Source organism: Chiloscyllium plagiosum, chromosome 7 (genome assembly GCF_004010195.1).
Source record: "Chiloscyllium plagiosum isolate BGI_BamShark_2017 chromosome 7, ASM401019v2, whole genome shotgun sequence".
In the NCBI taxonomy this organism is placed as follows: Eukaryota; Metazoa; Chordata; class Chondrichthyes; order Orectolobiformes; family Hemiscylliidae; genus Chiloscyllium; species Chiloscyllium plagiosum.
The window spans coordinates 117569247-117590342 of record NC_057716.1 but is presented as its reverse complement, the minus strand read 5'-3'; the positions used below and the strand labels follow the sequence as shown (position 1 = coordinate 117590342).

The 21096-nt window shown below is 42.9% G+C and overlaps 1 protein-coding gene across 1 annotated transcript in view; it reads right to left on the bottom strand.

Annotated features, from left to right (window-relative positions):
- The window catches only part of vwa8 (von Willebrand factor A domain containing 8), a 340247-nt gene that overhangs the window by 162967 nt on the left and 156184 nt on the right, over positions 1-21096 (bottom strand). The window contains 4 exon segments of the mRNA XM_043694451.1: positions 4470-4589; positions 5880-6015; positions 13122-13197; positions 18361-18437. Coding sequence (XP_043550386.1) covers positions 4470-4589; positions 5880-6015; positions 13122-13197; positions 18361-18437 — 409 coding nt within the window.

The window sequence follows — 21096 nt, the reverse complement described above, 5'->3', positions numbered from 1 at the left end:
TCAATTCTCCTGCTCCTCGGATGCTGCCTGACTGGCTGTGCTTTTCGAGCACCACACTAAAACATAATGGGACTTGATCAGATCAGATTTGAGTTCTAAGCAGCTACTTACAGGACAAGAACAGTGGTTTTGTATTGCTAAATGGGGAACTGATTATTGAGGGAATGTGGGACCTTTAAAATGATTGAAGGTGAACAGTAGGGAGCAACAGCAGTATTAGTTTCATGTGATGTGAAGCACTTGAATCATGGCTCATGGTTAGATTAGATTAGATTACTTACAGTGTGGAAACAGGCCCTTTGGCCCAACAAGTCCACACCGACCCGCTGAAGCGTAACCCACCCTTCCCCTACATTTACCCCTTTACCTAACACTACGGGCAATTTAGTATGGCCAATTCACCTGACCTGCACATCTTTGGACTGTTGGAGGAAACCGGAGCACCCGGAGGAAACCCACGCAGACACGGGGAGAATGTGCAAACTCCACACAGTCAGTCGCCTGAGTCAGGAATTGAACCCGGGTCTCTATTGCTGTGAGGCAGCAGTGCTAGCCACCGTGCCGCCCAAAAGCACTTTAATGGTTAAAGCACTTTAGTGAACAACAGGGGGTAATGGCAGAGATTAGTTTCAAGTGCCTTTGCTACAGAACTTGAAATTGCTATAGAAATTAACATTGCTATAGAAAATAACATTGCTATAGACAGAACAATTACAGTTACACCCAAAACCACAGAAAGCACAAGGTACGAAGAATATGATCTGTGATCAGACAGGTAGCAGCAGCCTTAGTCCACCTGTGAAGCTTTCACATCTTTGCGATTGTCTTGAACCATCCATGTAACTGAAACATATCTGCATCAAAAACTTAAAGACGATAATGTGAAGTTCCTGGGCCTGGTTATTCCTATTATTGGGAAAACGAGGACTCAACATTCTCTCAGAGTCCAGAATTATTGATCACTGTATTGAAAGTACTGAACTAACCCCCAGCAGTACAAAATTCCAGAGAATCACAATGTTCAATGGAGACATTTCTCCTCCTTTCAGTCCTAATTGGTCCACTCTCATTTTCTGAGACAAAATCCCTTAATACCAAGCTCTCCAACCAGGGAAAATGGCCTCTCAGCAATGCTCTGCCAAACCCTCTCAGAAACTTGTGGTTTCAATAAGATCATCTTCCATTTTTCAGAACACAAGATGTATTAGTCAACTCAACTTCTTCTCTCTCATTCCAAGAACTAATGCACTTAGCCCGTCATATCTGTGATGGTTTTCCAAATTATTTATGTATTTAGTAAGTCTGTTAGCACCTTATTTAAATTACAATATCATTGTGTCTATTGTTGAGGGAGACACATTAATCTCAGCCATACTTTTAAACTAAATATAACTATAAAAACTGCATGACATCTTTCTCATCTCTCAGAATATTTTGTTGTTCCTTTTTGCAGCTCTCCTTACTCTTTATGTGACCTGATCTGAATATGATGATTCCAAGATACTGAGGGAAGGAAGGTGAAAATAGCAGATGTTGTAGCCATAATATTTAATTGCTTTTCAATAAAAGAATGTTGGCAGAGGACTGGGGTGCTTGTAAATGTTTAAAAAAAAAGCAGATTAAACCTGGGAAGTCTAGGTCTGCAGGCCAGACAGCCAGAATGGGGAAGCATGATGTGTGATAAATAAAGAGCCATTTGCAAAAAAAAATCAATTAAAAATGACAATCAAACTAAATTTGTTAAAGACTGTGAGATGAGTGTTGTTTGTGTTGACTTTCAATAGACATTTAATAAAATTGTGCAAAGTGTATTTGTTAGTCGAACTGAAACCAATGGGACCGAATAGGCAACCACTGTTTGAATACAAAACGTATAATGACAGAAAGCAGAGAGTGATAGTGAGCGGTTGTTTATCAGACTGGTTAGACGAATACAGAAGTATCCCCAAGAATCAGTGTTAGATGTCAATGCCTTAGCATGGTTGTATAGGAGATGCACCAGATTTATTCCAGAGATGAAGGAATTCAGTTGTATAAAATATCAGAGAAGTTGGATTTGACCTATTTATAACAGAAGTGTTTAAAGTGATGATTTAATAGGAGAAAGTGAGGACTGCAGATGCTGGAGATCAGAGCTGAAAATGTGTTGCTGGAAAAGCGCAGCAGGTCAGGCAGCATCCAAGGAGCAGGAGAATCGACGTTTCGGGCATGAGCCCTTCTTCAAGAATGAGGAAAGTGTGCCAAGCAGGCTAAGATAAAAGGTAGGGAGGAGGGACTTGGGGGAGGGGCGTTGGAAATGCGATAGGTGGAAGGAGGTTAAGGTGAGGGTGATAGGCCGGCGTGGGGGTGGGGGCGGAGAGGTCAGGAAGAAGATTGCAGGTTAGGAAGGTGGTGCTGAGTTTGAGGGTTGGGACTGAGACAAGGTTGGGGGGAGGAGAAATGAGGAAACTGGAGAAATCTGAGTTCATCCCTTGTGGTTGGAGAGTTCCTAGGTGGAAGATGAGGCGCTCTTCCTTCAGCCGTCGTGTTGCTATGGTCTGGCGATGGAGGAGTCCAAGGACCTGCATGTCCTTGGTGGAGTGGAAGGGGGAGTTGAAGTGTTGAGCCACGGGGTGGTTGGGTTGGTTGGCCCGGTAGTCCCAGAGGTGTTCTCTGAAATGTTCCGCAAGTAGGCGGCCTGTCTCCCCAATATAGAGGAGGCCACGTCGGGTGCAGCGGTTGCAGTAAATGATGTGTGTGGAGGTACAGGTGAATTTGTGGCGGATATGGAAGCCTTGGGGCCTTGGAGGGAAGTAAGGGGGGAGGTGTGGGCGCAAGTTTTGCATTTCTTGCGGTTACAGGGGAAGGTGCCGAGAGTGGAGGTTGGGTTGGTGAGGGGTGTGGACCTGACGAGGGAGTCACGGAGGGAGTGGTCTTTTCGGACCGCTGATAGGGGAGGGGAGGGAAATATATCCCTGGTGGTGGGGTCCGTTTGGAGCATCGTCGACCATATCTGGGGGGAAATTGCGGTCTTTGAAGAAAGAGACCATCTGGTATTGGAACTGGTCCTTCTGGGAGCAGATGCAGCGGAGACGAAGGAATTGGGATATGGGATGGCATTTTTACAGGGGGCAGGGTGGGAGGAGGTGTAGTCTAGGTAGCTGTGGGAGTCGGTCTGTTTATAGTAAATGGCCGTGTTGATTCGGTCGCCCAAGATAGAAATGGAGAGGTCTAGGAAGGGGAGGGAGGAGTCTGAGACGGTCCAGGTAAATTTGAGGTCGGGGTGGAAGGTGTTAGTAAAGTGGATGAACTGTTCAATCTCCTCGTGGGAGCACGAGGCAGCGCCGATACAATCATCGATGTAGTGGAGGAAAAGGTGGGGCGTGGTGCCAGTGAGCTGCGGAAGATGGACTGTTCCACATATCCTACAAAGAGGCAGGCATAGCTGGGGCCCATGCGCAGCACCACCTTCCTAACCTGCAATCTTCTTCCTGACCTCTCCGCCCCCACCCCTACTCCGGCCTATCACCCTCACCTTAACCTCCTTCCACCTATCGCATTTCCAACGCCCCTCCCCCAAGTGCCTCCTCTCTATCTTTTATCTTAGCCTGCTTGGCACACTTTCCTCATTCCTGAAGAAGGGCTCATGCCTGAAACGTCGATTCTCCTGCTCCTCGGATGCTGCCTGATGATTTAATAGACCAGCTCAAAATTACGAAAAGTTTTAATGGAGAAGAACTAAATAAACTGCTTCCACTCGAGGGAGAATCAATAGCCAGATTGAAGATAATTGATGAAAGAATCGGTAGGGTGATGAGGAGAAATATATTTCAGCAGCAGGTTACGATGATCTGGAATGCACTGCCAGAAAAAGCAAATTCAGCAGTAACTTTCCTAATGAAATTGGGTAATACTGGGAAAGTATCATCAAAAAGCAATTTCTCATCTTGCACTCTGACAGTATTTGTAAAGGGGACTTCTTCAAGCTATTGTGAAATAGGTTTTGGCCTTGCAAGTTAAATAAATGGGCAGCACAGTGGCTCAGTGGTTAGCACTGCTGTCTCAAAGCGCCAGGGACTCAGGTTCGATTCCAGCCTCGGGTGACTGTCTGTGTGGAGTTTGCATATTCGTGGTTTCCCTGTGGGTTTCCTCCCACAGTCCAAACATGTGCAGGCTAGGTGAATTGGCCATGCTAAATTGCCCATAATGTCCAGAGGTGTGTAGGTTATGTGCGTTAGTCAGGGAAAATGTAGAATAATAGGGATAATCTTCGGAGAGTTGGTGTGGACTAGTTGGGCCAAATAGCCTGTTTCCACGCTGTAGGAATTCTATGATTCGATGAACGGACACAAAATGCTGCTTCAAGCACTGATTTTCTACCTTAATAAAACGTTAGAATGATAGTTCCAATCTAACTGTTCAGTGAAATCACTTATACCAAAACAATTCTAAATAAATATGGCTGAGTAATTCATAGTGAAAGAACTTACCCAGCGCACCAAAGAAATCATTACCCAAGAAAGGAAAGCCTGGCCTGTTAGCCAGCACAATCATTCGGAAATCTGGATGAACAACTATCAGATCAGGTCTTCCTTCAGCACTGGTGGGATCTGAAAAGTCAGCATGTAATCTGTCACATTACTGAGTACAGTGCATCACATAATGAGTAGAACTTCTGTCAGTCACACAGCATCCAATTTACTGTTTTCCTTAAGTGCACATTATTAAGTGAAACTGCACAGTAAGAGAGATCCGGTCCTTCTGTTGGGGTTTTACCTTTAAACCAAGGAAGTAGCCAGCTCCCCAGTCATTCCCACACTCTCTGGGTCAAAAGTTATAGAGTTGAAAATGTGGCAGGGGACAGTGCGTGAAGAGGGAAAGTCATCGAGTTTACACCTTTGGCACAATATCCCACAGGAATGTCAGCCTGGGATGGGATTCTTAAGCCAGTCTCAACCGCACTTAGAGAATCTCAGAACAATTAGAGCAGAGAAACAGGCTACCTTTCCGCAGGGGTCAACTCTTTCTGTTTTAGTGAAGCCTCCTGTACATACAGAGCATTATAATGGAGCAAAGAGGTGTAGTGAGGCAGAGAGGTTTAGTTCAGGACATCAAGATGTTAATATTCAAACAGCTGATGGTGACGGAATTAAGATTGCTGATGCCCGATTGACCTGAATTTGTACAGCATGGTGGTCGAAAGGGGTTATGGAATAGGAAATTATAGGGATGGGCAAGACCATGGAACAAGTTGAAAGAAAATTGGATAAACGCAAAAAAGTGCAGTTCCTGGAAAGTTGATACAAACATAGAGATCACTGGAGAAACTCAACAGTGCAGCAGAATCTGTGGAGAAAGAAACAAGGTTAACGTTTCAAGTCCAGTATGACTCTCCTTCAGAACTGAACAAAACAGCACTTTCTGTGTTTGTACAGGAAATTTGGAAGGGGTAAGCAACTCGACATGGGACATTCGCAATTCCAAACGGTGCTGAATATTGTGCAGTCATCAGGGATATACGATTCCCTGTGGTGAGGGTTGGGAGACATTGATTAAGTAACTGAAGGTGGCTTAGACCTAGAACACTATCCTAAGGAACTCCTGCAGAGATATCCGAGAGCTGAGATGCTTGATGACCAACAGCCACAACCATATTTCTTTGTGCTAGACAGACAGCAAACTACCTCAAGTGAGAAATAACATGAGTATGATGCTCAAACGACACATTGCCAGGCAATTAAATGGACAGACCAGGGTGAGATTTAGAGATAAGGTCAACATTGAAGAATATAAATTTAGTTTAAACTGAATTAATAAAATGTATGCATGCAGACATTTTGAATTATTCAGAATTTATTGTTTTTGTGTATACCCATTTAAAACAAAGCTCTGATACTTGCCAACAACAATACGCCTTCCATCAGAGAGGATCATTTCACCACTTTCCACTAATGTTTTCAGGATACAGGTGACATTGGTTGGTGCCTTGTCAGCCTCGTCAATGACCAGGATGTGTCCCAATTTAACAGCTTTGACCTGAGAATAGAGAAAACAAGCCATTTCTCTCTTTAATAACGTTATATTCACAGATAATGTCTGCGTTAACACAGAGACACTGGAGAAGACGCAAAAATAATTTACAAGAAATGAAATCAGATCTGAGTGTTTATAATTACTGGGAAAGACTATACAGGCTGAAGCTCTTTTATCCAGGAAAAAGATTGTGGACTGCCTGATAAAAGTTTTGTTCAATGTCGGAACTGGTTCAATAGGCCAATGGAGAGAAGATGTTTCCACAAACTGGGAGAGCAGAACTGGGAACCAGAGATGTGTGTGGGCTCTCCTCTGAACCCATTTGGATAAGCTGTTTGGTCAAGGCAACTCATGACCTGAAAGAGAAGGATGGCAAGATGTTTCTTGTCAGGGCCTGACAAAAAAAAAAGTGTCTGCAAAGTCTGCTCTCAATATTGCATACACAACCTCCATCTCTATCAAGAGAAAATCTGATCATATTGCTTTGAGATTGAATAGCATTACCATCACTGGATCCCCTGCTATTGTGGGGTTCCTACTAACCAAAAGGTCAAGTGCATTAGCTATACAATACAGCAGATACAAGAGCAGGTTAGAGGCTGGGACTTCTGCAGTGAGTGACTCACCTTCTGTCTCCCACAGCCTGTCCAATATCCACCAAGGCACAAGTTAGTAGTGTAGTGGAATACTCTTCATTTGCCGGGATGGATGTGACTCCTCTATAACATCCAAGAAGTTTGACATTTATCAAGTCAAAGCAGTTCACTTGATTGGTTTCCAATCCAACACCTTCAACATTCACTTCCCTCCTCCACTGACAGCAATGTGCACCATCTATAATATGCACTGCAGCAACTCATCGAAGCTCCTTCAATAAATATGTTGACCTCTATTTTCTAGAAGGACAAGTGCAGCAGATGCTTAGCAAAACCACCACCTTCAATATTCCCTCCAAGCCGCATGCTCAGTGGTTAGTACTGCTGCCCGCAGAGCCAGGGACCCAGGTTTGATTCCAGCCTCGGGTGAATGGCTATGTGGAGTTTGCACATTCTCCTTGTATCTGCATGGGTTTCCTTCAGGTGCTCTGGTTTCTTCCCACTATCCAAAGGTGTACATGTTAGGTGAATTGTCAATGCTATAGGGGGCAGCACAGCGGTTCAGTGGTCAGTACCACTGCTTCACAATGCCAGGGACCCAGGTTCAAGTCCACCCTTGGGTGACTGTGCAAACTCCACACAGACATTCTCCCTATGTCCATGTAAGTTTCCTCATGGTGCTCTGGTTTCCTCCCAGAGTCCAAAGATGTGCAGGTTGAGTGGATTAGCAATGCTTAATTGCCCCATAATGTCCAGGGTTGTGCTGGTCTTTCACTTTCTAGGGGCGGTACAGTGGCTCAGTGGTTAGCACTGCTGCCTCACAGCACCCAGGTTACCAGGTTCGATTCCAGCCTCAGGTGACTGTCTGTGTGGTGTATGCACATTCTCCCTGTGTTTGCGTGGGTTTCCTCCGGGTGCTCCGGTTTCCTCCCACAGTCCAAAGATGTGCAGGTCAGGTGAATTGACCATGTTAAATTGCCCATAGTGTTAGGTCAATTAGTCAGAGGGAAATGGGTCTGGGTGGGTTACTCTTCGGAGGGTCGTTGTGGACTGGTTGGGCCGAAGGGCCTGTTTCCAGTGTAGGGAATCTAATCTAATCTAAATTGGCCAGTGTTCAGGATGTGTTGGCTAGTTGCATTAGTCAGGGGAAATAATAGGGATAGGGAACAGTAATAGGAATAGGGGAATGGGTCTGGGTGGGATACTCTTCGGAGGGTCAGTGTGAACTTGTCAGGCCAAATGGCCTGTTTCCACAGTGTAGGGATTCTATGATTGTATGACTTGGAATTATATCATCATCCCTTCACTGTTGCTGGCCCAACCAGTGATGGCCACATCTTATGAGAAGTTAAAAAAATATAGTTTGGATGGGAAAAGTGGGCACTTAATGAAAGGGGCTGGGGAAGAATATTGCTCACTGAAGTCCTAGTTTCTCTCAGCCAATTATAAGGATGGGAGACAGCTATTCAACCCACTGTATCTGTGCAAGCTTTTTAAAACGAAACTAAAACAAACTAATTGTTCCAACTGCCCTGCTCATTTTTCATTGTTCAAAAATATTATGTCAAGATACTTGATACTGTACTCAGCTGGCCCACAATTCTTGGTTGTGAAGGAGGAAAAGAGCAACAGCTTAGTTCATTGTTAAGGGCTGGGCTATGCGGATTTGTAGCAAAGGACAGCTTTTAGTTTGCTTCAATTGTGCACTGAAACCAACTTAAAATGTGTCTGCAGGCATATCATTTCACATCTCCACAAATAGGGATGATGCAAAGTCTTATTCTTGCTAGAAATAGCAAGGGCATTCAAGATGGACAACAAATGCTAGTTAGCCAGCATTCCTAAAACAAATAACAAAGAAATCTGGTTACTTGTGACTTTAGAGTGAGGACAAGGATTTGATAGGACAGGACATTTCAGCTTTTCATTTATATGCCGATATGAACATCGGAGCTATGGTTAGTAACTTTGCAGATGACACCATGATTGGAGGTGCAGAGAACAGCTAAGAAGGTCAGCTCAGAAAGGCCAATGAGTCGAGGAGTGGCAGATGGAGTTGAATTTAGATAAATGTGAATGCTGCATTTTGGAAAGGCACATCAGGGTAGGACTTATATACTTAATGGTAAGTTCCTGGGGAGTGTTGCTGAACAAGAGACCTTGGAGTGTGGGTTCCTAGTTCTTTGAAAGTGAAGTCCCAAGTTGACAGGGTAGTGAAGTTGTTTCGTATGCTTGCCTTTATTGGTCAGTGCATTGAGTATAGGAGTTGGGAGGTTATGTTGTGGCTGTAGAGGACATTGGTTAGGCCATTTTTGGAATACTGCGTGCAGTTCTGGTCTCCCTGCTAGAAAAAGGACATGTGAAACTTGAAAGGATTAAGAAAAGATTTACAAGAATGTTGCCAGGGTTGGAGGGTTTGAGCTACCGGGAGAGGCTGAATAGGCTGGGGCTCTTTTCTTTGGAGCTGGAAAGGCACAGGAGGTTAGGCAGCATTTGAGAACCTGGAGAGTCGACTTTTCAGGCATAAGCCCTTCATCAGCAATGTGGAGGGGGAAGGGGGCTGAGGGGAAGGTAGCTGGGAAGGTGTTAGGTGGATGCAGGCAGCCCAGGACTTGCATGTCCCTGGGGGAATGGGAGGGGGAGTTGAAGTGGTCGGCCACAGGGCTGTGGGGTTGCTTGGTGCGTGTGTGGAACAAGCTGCTAGAGGAAGTGGTAGGGGATGGCAATAATTACAACATTTAAAAGGCATCTGGTTGGTTATATGAATAGGAAATGTTTAGAGGATTATGGGCCAAATGCTGACAAATGGGACTAGATTAGTTTCGGATATCTGGTCAGCATGGATGAATTAGACTGAAGGGTCTACTTCCGGTCTGTACAAGTCTATGACTCTACCTCACTCGGCACTTCAATCCTATTCCATCAGTCATTTTCATCTGGATTATGGATGTGCAGCTATAAACATCCAGCAGCTGCAACTTGATGCGCTTCAAAATAAGTATTTGGTTGTTGACTCCAACACTGACCACAAGACCAGTTTCATTTTGATATATCTCCAGAACAGCTCACATCCTAATTTTAAAACATCCTCAATTCTGATAAACATCCCAAAACATTCCAGTAGTAGCTAAATCCATGCTAAGAAAATAAAAGCTGGCAATTAAAAAGCACCTTTCATGAACATTTCTTCAATGTGCTTTGCATCTATTGGAGTATTTCTGAATTGCAATCACTGGTGTAACACAGGAAACACGGCAGCTAGCTTGCACATAGCAAGTTTCCAAAAACAACAACGCAATCATCTGCCTTTGTGACTTTTGTTCAGGTATCAATTATGGTCAGAACACAAGGGTGGACTCCCCTGCCCTTCTCTGTAACAGTGCTTTGGAGTGCCCAAGGCACATGAGGTCCCAGGGTAAGTAGCACTCAGTACGCAGTAGAGTCTCAGCTTAGGTTTTGTACTCGAGTCTTGGAGTGGGACTTGAACCCAGAACCTTTTAACTCAGAGGTAAGCACTACCAACTCATATAGTTGGTAGCTCTCATTACAGCCAATGGTAACTAAGAAATCCTCATCAGCAATATCATTAAATATCATGCAATATCATGAAGGGTATAGACAGGGTGGATACAGACAAGCTTTTTCCCAGGGTGAAGGATTCAATAACGAGAGGTCATGCTTTCAAGATGAGAGGTGGAAAGTTTAAGGGGGATGCATGCAGCAAGTACTTCACACAGAGGGTGGTGGGCGTTTGGAATTCTTTGCCAGCAGAGGTGGTAGAGACAGGTATGGTAGACTCATTTAAGATGCGTCTGGACAGATGCATGAGTAGGCGGGGAGCAGAGGGATACAAATGCTTAGGGATTGACCGTCAGGTTTAGACAGTACATTTGGATTGGCTCAGGCTTGGAGGGCCGAAGGGCCTGTTCTTGGGCTGTAAATTTTCGTTCTTTGTTCTTTATCACAGAACCACGAGTGATTGCTAGCCATCGTCCAGTTCACTCCCTATCTCTGTAACCTTTTCAATCACAACAACCCTCCAGGATATCTACATTCCGTCAATTCAAGAACATAGAACATTACAACACAGTACAGGCCCTTTGGCCCTCGATGTAGCGTCGACCTGTGGAACCAATCTGAAACCAATGTATCATTCACTATTCCATTTCCATCCATATGTTTATCCAATGACCATTTGAATGCCCTTGAAGTCGGCAAGCCTACTCCTGCTGTAGGCAGGGTGTTCCATGCCTTTATCATTCTGAGTAAAGAAACTACCTCTGGTCTATAATTTCAAGGGTTATCTCTACTCCTCATCTTGAAGGAGGGTACAACATTTTCTATCCTACAATCTTCTGGCACTATTCCTGTAGACAATGACAACATAAAGATCAAAGCCAAAGGCTCTGCAATCTCCTCCCTGGCTTCCCAGAGAATCCGAGGATAAATCCCATCCGGCCCAGGGGACTTACCTATTTTCACACTTTCCAGAGTTGCTAACACATCCTTGTTGTGAACCTCAATCCTGTCAAGTCTAGTAGGCCGTTTCTCAGTATTCCCCTTGACAAAATTGTCTTTTTCAAGTGTGAATACTGACAAAAACTATTCATTTAGCGTTCTCCCATCTCGTCAGACTCCACGCACAATTTCCCAGTACTGTCCTTGATTGGCCCTAATCTTACTGTGGTCATTCTTTTATTCGTGATATTCTGATCTCTAGCACATCCCAGGGTAGTGAATCTTCAGAATTCTCTACCCAAGAAGGCTGTGGAAGCTAAGTTTTTGTATATATTCAAGACAGAGAATGATAGGTTTCTTGAATATGAACAGAACAGAACAGAAGATGAACAGGGGCGGCACAGCAACGTTTCGGGCATGAGCCCTTCTTCAGGAATGAGGAAAGTGTGCCAAGCAGGCTAAGATAAAATGTAGGGAGTTTGCACATTCTCCCCGTATTTGCGTGGGTGCTCCAGTTTTCTCCCACAATCCAAAGACATGCAGGTTAGGTTAATTTGCCATGCTAAATTGCCCATAGTGTTAGGTGCATTAGTCAGGGGTAAATCTCGGGGAGGGGAATGGGTCTGGGTGGGTTACTCTTCAGAGGGTCGTATGGAGTTGTTGGGATGAAGGGCCTGTTTCCAGACTGTAGGGAATCTAATCTAATCTAAAGGAGAAGTAGACCACTTTGTCCCTGAGCTCTGGTCCACCCTTCAATAGCACCATGGCTGTTGTGAATTCCACATTCCCATTTACTCTAGTTAACCTTTGATTGTCCTGCTTGACAAGTAATTATCTATCTTTGTCTTAAAAATAATCAATTACTCCACCTGGGCTCCAACAGAATGAGTCAGTGGTTAGCACTGCTGCCTCACAGAGCCAGCACCTGGATTCAATTCTAGCCTTGAGTGACTGTCTGTGTGGAATTTATATGTTCTCTCCATGTTTGCATGGATTTCCACCGGATGTTCTGGTTTTATCCCAAAGTCAAAAGATGTGCAGGTTGGGTGGGTTGACCATGCTAAATGGCCTGTAGTGTCCAGGGATGTATAGGCTGGATGGATTAGTCATGGTAAAAATGCAAATTTACAGGGACAGTGAGAGTGACGGGGTCTGGGTAGAATGATCTTCAGAGTGTCGGCACAGATTCGATAAACTGAATGACCTTTTTCCACTCTGGAGGGATTCTATGAAACCTCCATCTTTTACGAAGCAGACAGTTCTCACCTTAACCTCCTTCCACCTATCGCATTTCCAACACCCCTCACCCAAGTCCCTCCTCCCTACATTTTATCTTAGCCTGCTTGGCACACTTTCCTCATTCCTGAAGAAGGGTTCATGCCCGAAACGTCAATTCTCCTGCTCCTTGGATGCTGCCTGACCTGCTGTGCTTTTCCAGCAACACATTTTCAGCCCTGATCTCCAGCATCTGCAGTCCTCACTTTCTCCTTAAATAAGGAGACCCCAAACTGAACCCAGTAGTTGAAATGCAGTTTCACCAATTGAATCCTTACCTTACTGTTGAATTACTCTTGCGATAATGGACACCATGTTATTCATCTTATCTGCTGTACTAGGTTTTTGCAACTCATTTACCTAAAACCCTCTGCACCTTGAAATTCTGCAGTCATGCCCTGTTTGTGATATCCTTTCTTTCAGTTTCCCTGCCAGAGAGAACAATTTCATACACTTCCTACATTATGCTCTATCTTTTGCATGCAGAGGGTGGTACGTGTATGGAATGAGCTGCCAGAGGATGTGGTGGAGGCTGGTACAATTCCAACATTTAAGAGGCATTTGGATGGGTATATGAATAGGAAGGGTTTGGAGGGATATGGGCTGGCAGGTGGGACTAGATTGGGTTGGGATATCTGGTCGGCATGGATGGGTTGGGCCAAAGGGTCTGTTTCCATGCTATATGAGTCCATGACTCTATCTGCAGATTTTTGCCTATCCAGGAAGAGTACATGTATGTCTATGGATAGTTAACTTCTGATGGTAAACATTAAAACTGACCAGAGGAGAATCTTCATAAGTGATAATCCCCTGTTGTACAGATGGTTGGAGAGTGAGACTCTGCACTGTGGTGTCCCTGAAATAAAGTAAAACACAGTTTTAAAAAATCAATTGGCAAAACTATACAATGATAGCAAATGAACTCTTGGAAAACCAATGATTTGATGGCATTGCTGGCATAACAAGCTGCCAGGGAACCATGGAGATTTTGCCGGTTAAAACTCTGAATGTAGCCTTGTGCATACTTGAGGATCTGCTACCTTTAGTGCTTCAACCTCTGGATTTAGATAAATTAGATTATGATTCTTTTGGGAAATAGAACTCATTTTATGTCAGGGAAAAACGGATCTATTAGAACAGGTTTCTTGATAACTTGGCAGACACTCTTAAGAGGATGTTCATTTGTGCCAGACATCACCACATAGTCTATTCATATCATTCATTGAGGAGATGAGGATAGCAAACCTCAATACGATGCATTTTTAAGAAGTACCTCATTTGGTTGGTAACTTTCTCTCAAAATGAAATATTTTGGGATGATACTACTCCTTTAACAAGGTTACGTTGTCCTTGGTTTTTTTTCAAAAGGGGTTGCAAAAGGCAGGTACCGCCGAACGTAACAATCAGGAAAAGGGCTTTTAGGTTTGTTTTTTAAAACACTTGCACAATGAAAGGGGAGTGGCCAGCTCTCCCAATTCAGGGATTTTTCAGCTGGGGGCCTGGAGAAGTTCAATGTTTTAGCTAATCATCCTTGGCTGATCCTCTCTGCAATTTCTTTCTCCTGTAAGAACCTGTGTTTGAATTTACCTTTTTGCTAAGAGGTGTGTTTGTGGCATGTTGCAGGAAATCAGAGCAGTTCTTTCTTAAGTTGCAGGGGATATCTTGACGGTTGGGTTTTCAAACAGTTGTTACTTCAAATTCTGTTTTTTTTTGTTTGTGTTTCATTCAGTACTTTGTAAATAAATTCTGTTTTGATTAAAACTGAGTAGTTTGATCAGCTAGATCGCTCCTGGCATATCCACCTTACACCTGCTTTAAACAACTGAAAAGGTTAGGGTCTAAGCTACCTTCTTGAAATGTTTTGAGGGGGTCTGGCCTGGGCCATAACAATTTGAACACCAAGTCAGTGGAGAGTTTCAAACATTGCTTCCTCAGTCCCATTTCAGGCAGGTTGGAATAGACCTAACCAGTCAACAAGCCATTCAGTCATGGGAATGTCATGTCTCATTTGAATCTTCTCCAAATGTTTCAGTGCTCCAAGTGCCCATGAAAATCAAGGTTAGGAATCACTTGATCATATGACATTTGTCTCTAACTATTGTATTCTAATATAGTTGTGGTAACCAATCAGATTCTCAAACATGCAACTGTAACAAGAATATATTTAAATTAATAACGCTGCTCTGTAGTAGAATGGAACATAAGGAAATTCAAAACAGAAATAAAATAATCCAAAAGACAGGCTATTACCTGTCATCTCATCTGTCTTGCTGTGTTTAGAAATGAGCTGGACAAAGTGAGTGTGAACCTGAACCTATCCGCCGCCTTCAAGGCACAGCGATTCATTTCTTCCATGTGAAGACAGACAGCTCACTGTCTATTACTGCAACACTTAGTAACACAAATTGTGTTTACCACAACAGGTTTCATATTCAAGCAGAAGACCAATATGAAGTGGCACATGAAACACAATCAGGTGAGATTCGTAATTTAAATAAAAAAGTAAAAACATAGTCAAATATTGGGCAGAATCTCAAAGGGTTCTCAGCAATGTGGACTATGACTGGATTTGGGATGGAATCGGTCAAGAGAGGTCCATTTCGACATCAGGAGCACCTCGCTCTATTTCTTCTGCTTTGAAAAGTGACACAATGAGTTTTCAGCTGGCAGTGACAAGCTGCCAATTAAGAGGATTATTAAACACCTTATTGATAGGCCAAATCACTTAATTAATATGCAAAAACAGAAATTGCTGGAAAAACTCAGCAGGTCTGGCAATGTTTATGGAGAGAAAACAGTTAACACTTCGAGTCCAGTGTCTCATCTTCAGGACCTTCCAACTCAAAAGATTTATTTTGCTTTATCATTACGCAAGCTGCCTACCTGCTGCATTCCTTCAGTAATTTTGTTTGCTTCACATCTCCACTATCTCCAGTTCTTTGTTTGATTTTAATTACTATGGCAGCTTCCTACCTTACGAAATGTGCCAAACAAACTAGACATCAAGAAAATTCGACATGGAAACCTGACTGGGTACCTGGCAAATTCAGCACATTGTGGGGAGTGCAGCTAAGATATATCAGAACGGTACCTGGTCTCCAAGGGGAGAACGGTTTTTAAGCAACACTGTTTGTAAAATAAAATACCTGGCCACATGCTGAAAGATCACAAAAGTAAAATATTCACTCTCTTTACCTCCTCACGGATGCTGTTGACCTGTTACGTACTCGCTGTACTTTCTGTCTTTATGACATAAATGAAGTTCCAATACTTGGAATCAAGAGGTTCAAGAGGGAATTTGATACATGTTTGAGCAGGGAAAGGGGGAACAGGAAGCAGAGGTGAAGAGCAGCTCCAGAGTGCGAAGGAATTGTCAGCTTTCAGTCGGTGAATAGAGAGGGGAATGGAGTGAGCAGGAAGCTCTGCAGCAAGTGAAGTGGAGAGTGGGTCCAGAGAAGGGGATACGTTTGGGTGTTCTGCAGTTTGTGAGGCCAGTCTGAGTCAGTTAAATACTGACTCAGGAGTTAAATGATATATTTAATACTCTAATGCTCCCTGATTGACTATTTAAGAATTACTCTCTGGGTATTTCTTCTAGTCTGAAACCCTCAAAGTCTCCATTTAAATCAGAATTTGGAAGCTTCAGTTAAATTCCTTTGAAAGCTGCTATGATGGAAATTCTGTAGGGTCCCCTTGCACACACCCCTCAACTCTGGAATAACGACTATCTAGCCAGTGGAGAATAAGAGTGGATAAGAAAGACCGTAAGATCATAAGAAACAGTAAAAGCACCCTCGAGCATGCTTCACCATTCAATAGGATCATGGCTGATTCAATATTCCCCATGTACACTTTCCTGCCTTTCCCCCGTAATCCTTGATTCCCATACAGATCAAGAATCTATCGACCTCACCATAAATATGCGCAAGGATTCAACCACCACAGCTCTCAACAACAAGGCATTCTGATGACTCTCAACCCTCAGACACATGAAATTCCACCACATCTCCATCTTAAATTGTGCTCTTTTATTCTAAGACTGTGCCTTCTGGTCCTTGACTCCCCCATAAGGAAGTGCTCACAGCTTCATCGAGTACACAAGTCACATCTAACGTTGGGAACAACTTTACCGATTGTTAACTTGAAACCTGAGATTGATAAGATTTTTGTTAATTGAAGATATTAATGGATATGGGGCAAAGGCAGGTATATGGAATCATGGCCAGTGAATAGCAGAACAGGCCTGAGGAGATGTATGGCTTATCCGTTTTTCTTTTGACTATACCTGGTTGAAAAGTGTTTTATGATGACCTGAGATTGTGAAAGGGACTACATATATGCATTTTTCCTAACTTCACCATTCTGAAAACAGGGATCTGCTGTCGAGATTTTTTTAAGGAGTTTTCTCCTGATCAGCCTTGCGCTTCTTCAGTCTCTGGGAGAAAGGCAAGTGAGACAAAGAGCAGGAGGAGTTTTAACAACAGCTTCACTGTGAATGCTAATAATAACTGATTATTTTTAGAATTACGGCTGCATTGCAGATGCCCCAGTTTCACATGCTACTGAAATGTTTCTTTCAACCTTGAATATGCCCAAAGGCTTTGCTTCATGGATAGTACTGCTTAAAAACGCGCTTATCTAAACATGTAAATGCTGCAGAATTAAAGACTATTCCAACCATTATCTTAAGAAAATATTTTTAAATCTCAAAAAAAACTAAAATGTGCAGTAACATTCACACTTCGTGCAGAATGCTGGAAATGAACTGGCATGTTGTATTACGACACATCAAAAAAAAGCTAAAATACTTTGTAACATGGCTAGCCAATGATTTGAATTACTGACTTTTAAGCAGAGCCAGGGATTCATATACAATTTAAACTTGTTCAAGATAAAATTGGAATAAAAACTGGCACTGCCAACTTTGGCTGCAGGTATTTTGGGACGATGGTCTGACCATGTGATGCCTGTGCATGTTACTGCTGGATTTCTAGTGGATTGAGGATCACTGCTTGTGGCTTTGTTCCAGCAGCTATTGTTGTGTCACAAGGTGCTTGACAAAGGAGCACACATTAAGCTAGTTAGCAAAACTGAAGCCCATGAGATGCAAGTGGTGAATCAAATTGAGCTTAGGAACAGGAAGTTGCTGTGAATGACTGTTTTTTGAACAGTATGGCGGTACACTGTAGCTTTATCCAAAGTTCTGTATGAGGTCACTCTGTTTTGATATACTTTGATAACGTGAATGTAGGCATTACAAATTCAAAATAAGCAATGATCTGTGACTAGAAGTACAGTGCACAGTGATGAAAAGATAATAAACTTCAAGAGGACATGGAAACTAGTGTACCTCCCTGGCTTTCATATGCCATGTATCTATTTATAAATTCCAGGATTCCATGTTTTATTAAGTGCTGTGTTAAACTTCCCTATTACATTCAAAGACCGATGCACAGATATTCCAACATCATTCCTCTTGTACGGCCATTAAAACACTACCATTCATCATGTATTGTTTGTCCTCACAGGAGAGGAGAGAGGAAGGCAAGGAAATGTGAGGTGATCACGTTGTTGGGAAGGAGGAATACAATATATATTCAATGAGGGAGTAGGAGGGGAGCGACTTGGAGCGTGTCTGACCACCAACATGGAGGGAAATCTAAAGTGGTGAGGATGGAAGAGTATTAAAGAGGGGAAGCTGTGGGGTCAGAAAGAGGAAAACAGAGATGGGAGGGAGATAGAAGAAGGTCAACCGAGGGCAAGGGGAAGACGATACAAACCGAGAGCAAAGGGAGGAGAGTGAAACCTAGGGCAGGGGTAAAAAGGGTGAAACCGAGGGCAGGGAAACAAGGGTGAAATTGAGTTGTGGGTCTTATATCATGTAAATGATTCCTGATGGTAAGATCTAACTGGAGGAAACTGAACTGCTAAACTACGGTAATTTTTAAAATTTGTTGGGTGGTCAGCAAAATTAGGTTTATCCAGCTACTTATAATTTGGCAGTTTGATCACTATTTACCTGTGAAGCTGTAAATATTCCCGGGGTCTATTCAATAGATGCAGGAAATGGTCAACGATCTTGTTTTTGCCCACACCCTATGTAAACAACAAAAAACAATCATGAATAAATAATAACTCAAAGAGACAGTATCTGTTAGTGGATCATAGTACCAGAAGTAGCAGTGTGCAGTTAGAAAATGTAGACACTTTGCTGGTGCAGCTTGATTTTGAGATTATGGAGTCATAGAGTCCTACAGCACAGAGACAGGCTCTTTGGCCCAAACGGGTCCATGCCGACCACAATGTCCACCTATGCTAACCCCATTTCCTTGCACTTGGCCCAAATCCTTCTCAACCTTCTTATCCATGTATTTGCCCAAATGCTTTTAAACGTTGTTAATGTACTCGCCTCAACAATTTCTGCTGACAGCTCATGCCATATTCATTCAATCAGACCAGAAGACATAGGAGCAGAAATTAGGCCATTCAGCCCTTCCAGTCTGCTCCGCTATTCAATCATATCTGATAGGTTTCTCAATCCCATTCTCCCATGCAAGACCTTACACCTAAGTATATTAAACTCCATTTGCCATTTCTCAGCCCACATCCCCAGCTGATCAAGATCCCGCTGCAATTTCTGATAACCTTCCTCACTGTCCATGACAAATGGGTCTGGTTTTAGAAGTACCAGTCAGGGCAAAAGTCAGAAAAAATGTTGACAGTGAACAAATGAATGATCATCTTTCAATAGGCAAAAGAGATATAAGGGCAGGGTTAAACTGCGTGTATGCAAATACAAAGGGTGTAGTGAACAAAATTGGGGAACTGGAACCAGAAATTGCTTGGGATGGATATTACATTAGGAGCATTAACAAAAATACGGTTCAAGGAAGAAGATGACTGGATATTTAACATCTTGGGTTATAAAGGTTTTATTCGAACGGTGGGTAAACATGAACGAGGTATCGTAGTCTTACTCAAAGACAGTATATTGCCCTTGAATAAGATACAGTATTTGAATCTGCATCTATATGGTTGAAGGCGAACAACAGAAAGGGACCAGTGACTGTGCTGGGTATTTATTATAGATCTCTAAATAGTGGGGAGGAAGTAGAAGAAAACGTTTGGAGGCAAATTATGGAAATCTGCAGGAAAAGTTGTGTTGATTGGTGTTTATATTAGGAAAGACTAGGAAAAAGGTAGAGGGTGGGGCACAGAAGGGGAGATATTCCTACAATGTGTACCAGAAAATTTTCTGAAACAGTACATTTCCAGTCCTATCAGGTCAGGGGCCATGCTGGATTTGGTCTTAGGTAATGAGGCAGGCCAAGTAGAGAATGTCGGAGTGGGAAGCATTTGGGAAATAGTGACCATAACATAACAAGGTTCAATATTAAGCTGCAAAAGGATAAAAATCAGTCTATAATTAAGATCCCAGACTGGAAAACGGCAGATTTTAGGTGTCTAAAAGTTGAATTAGAGCACATTAATTGGAAATGTATTTTGGTGGACAAAATGGTAGATGCAAAATGGAAGCATTTCAAAAGGGAGATGAAAAGGTTACAAATTGGGTACATACCACGAGATATAAATAAGGGGTATCCAAAGTTCGAATACCCTGGATGACTAAGAATACTGATGAGAAAATAAGGCAGAAAAAGGAAGCATATGATGCATACCAGAATAACAATAACAACAGAAATCATGAAATATATCTCAAATGCAGGAAAAAAGGCTAAGGCTGGGATAAAGAAGACGAAGAGGAAGCACATGGAAAGGATGACACGCTGCACTAAAACAAATAGTAAAATGTTCTTCAAGCCTATTAACAATAAAAGATTACTGAAGGATAGAGTTGGGCCCATAAGGAACTAGCAGGGTAAGCCGCTCACTGAAACAGAGGTACTAAATTCATATTTTGCTTCTGTCTTTCACAAATTAGAAGATGGTGACAATGGCATAATTAAAAATGTGTGTAATTGAACAGTATAGTGATAGAAAAAGAACGGTTGCCAGAAAGTTGATAGCACTCCAAGTGAAGGGAGTCAACAGGCTCAGATGGGATGCATCCTCAACTGAGAGAATTAAGGGAGCAAATTGTGGAGTCGTTGACAAAAAGTTTCCAGACTTCTTTGAACACAGGATTAGTCCCGGGGGGAGGTTTGCAAATGTGACACCATTGTTTATGAAAGGGGCAAAGGATAAGCCAGGGCTTATAATGGGAAAACTGATGGAGGCTGTAATATGAGATAAAGTAAATACACACTTCCAGGTAAATAAGTTAATACTAGACACTCAACATAGCTTTGACAAGGGGAGGTCACGTCTCACAAACTTAATTGAGTTCTTTGATGAGGTGACGTAAGCATTTCGTGAGGGTACTGCTGTGGATGTTGGATATTTGGACTTTCAGAAAATACTTAGAGTCATAGAGATGCACAGCATGGAAACAGACCCTTTGGTCCAACCTGTCCATGCTGACCAGATATCCCAACCCAATCTAGCCCCACCTGCCAGCACCCATCCCATATCCCTCCAAACCCTTCCTATTCATATACCCATCCAAATGCCTCTTAAATGTTGCAATTGTACCAGCCTCCACCACATCCTCTGGCAGCTCATTCCATACACATATTATCCTCTGCATGAAAAAGTTGCCCCTTATCTTTCCCCTGTCACCCAAACCTATGCTCTCTAGTTCTGGACTCCCCGACACCAGGGAAAAGACTTTGTCTATTTATCCTATCCATGCCCC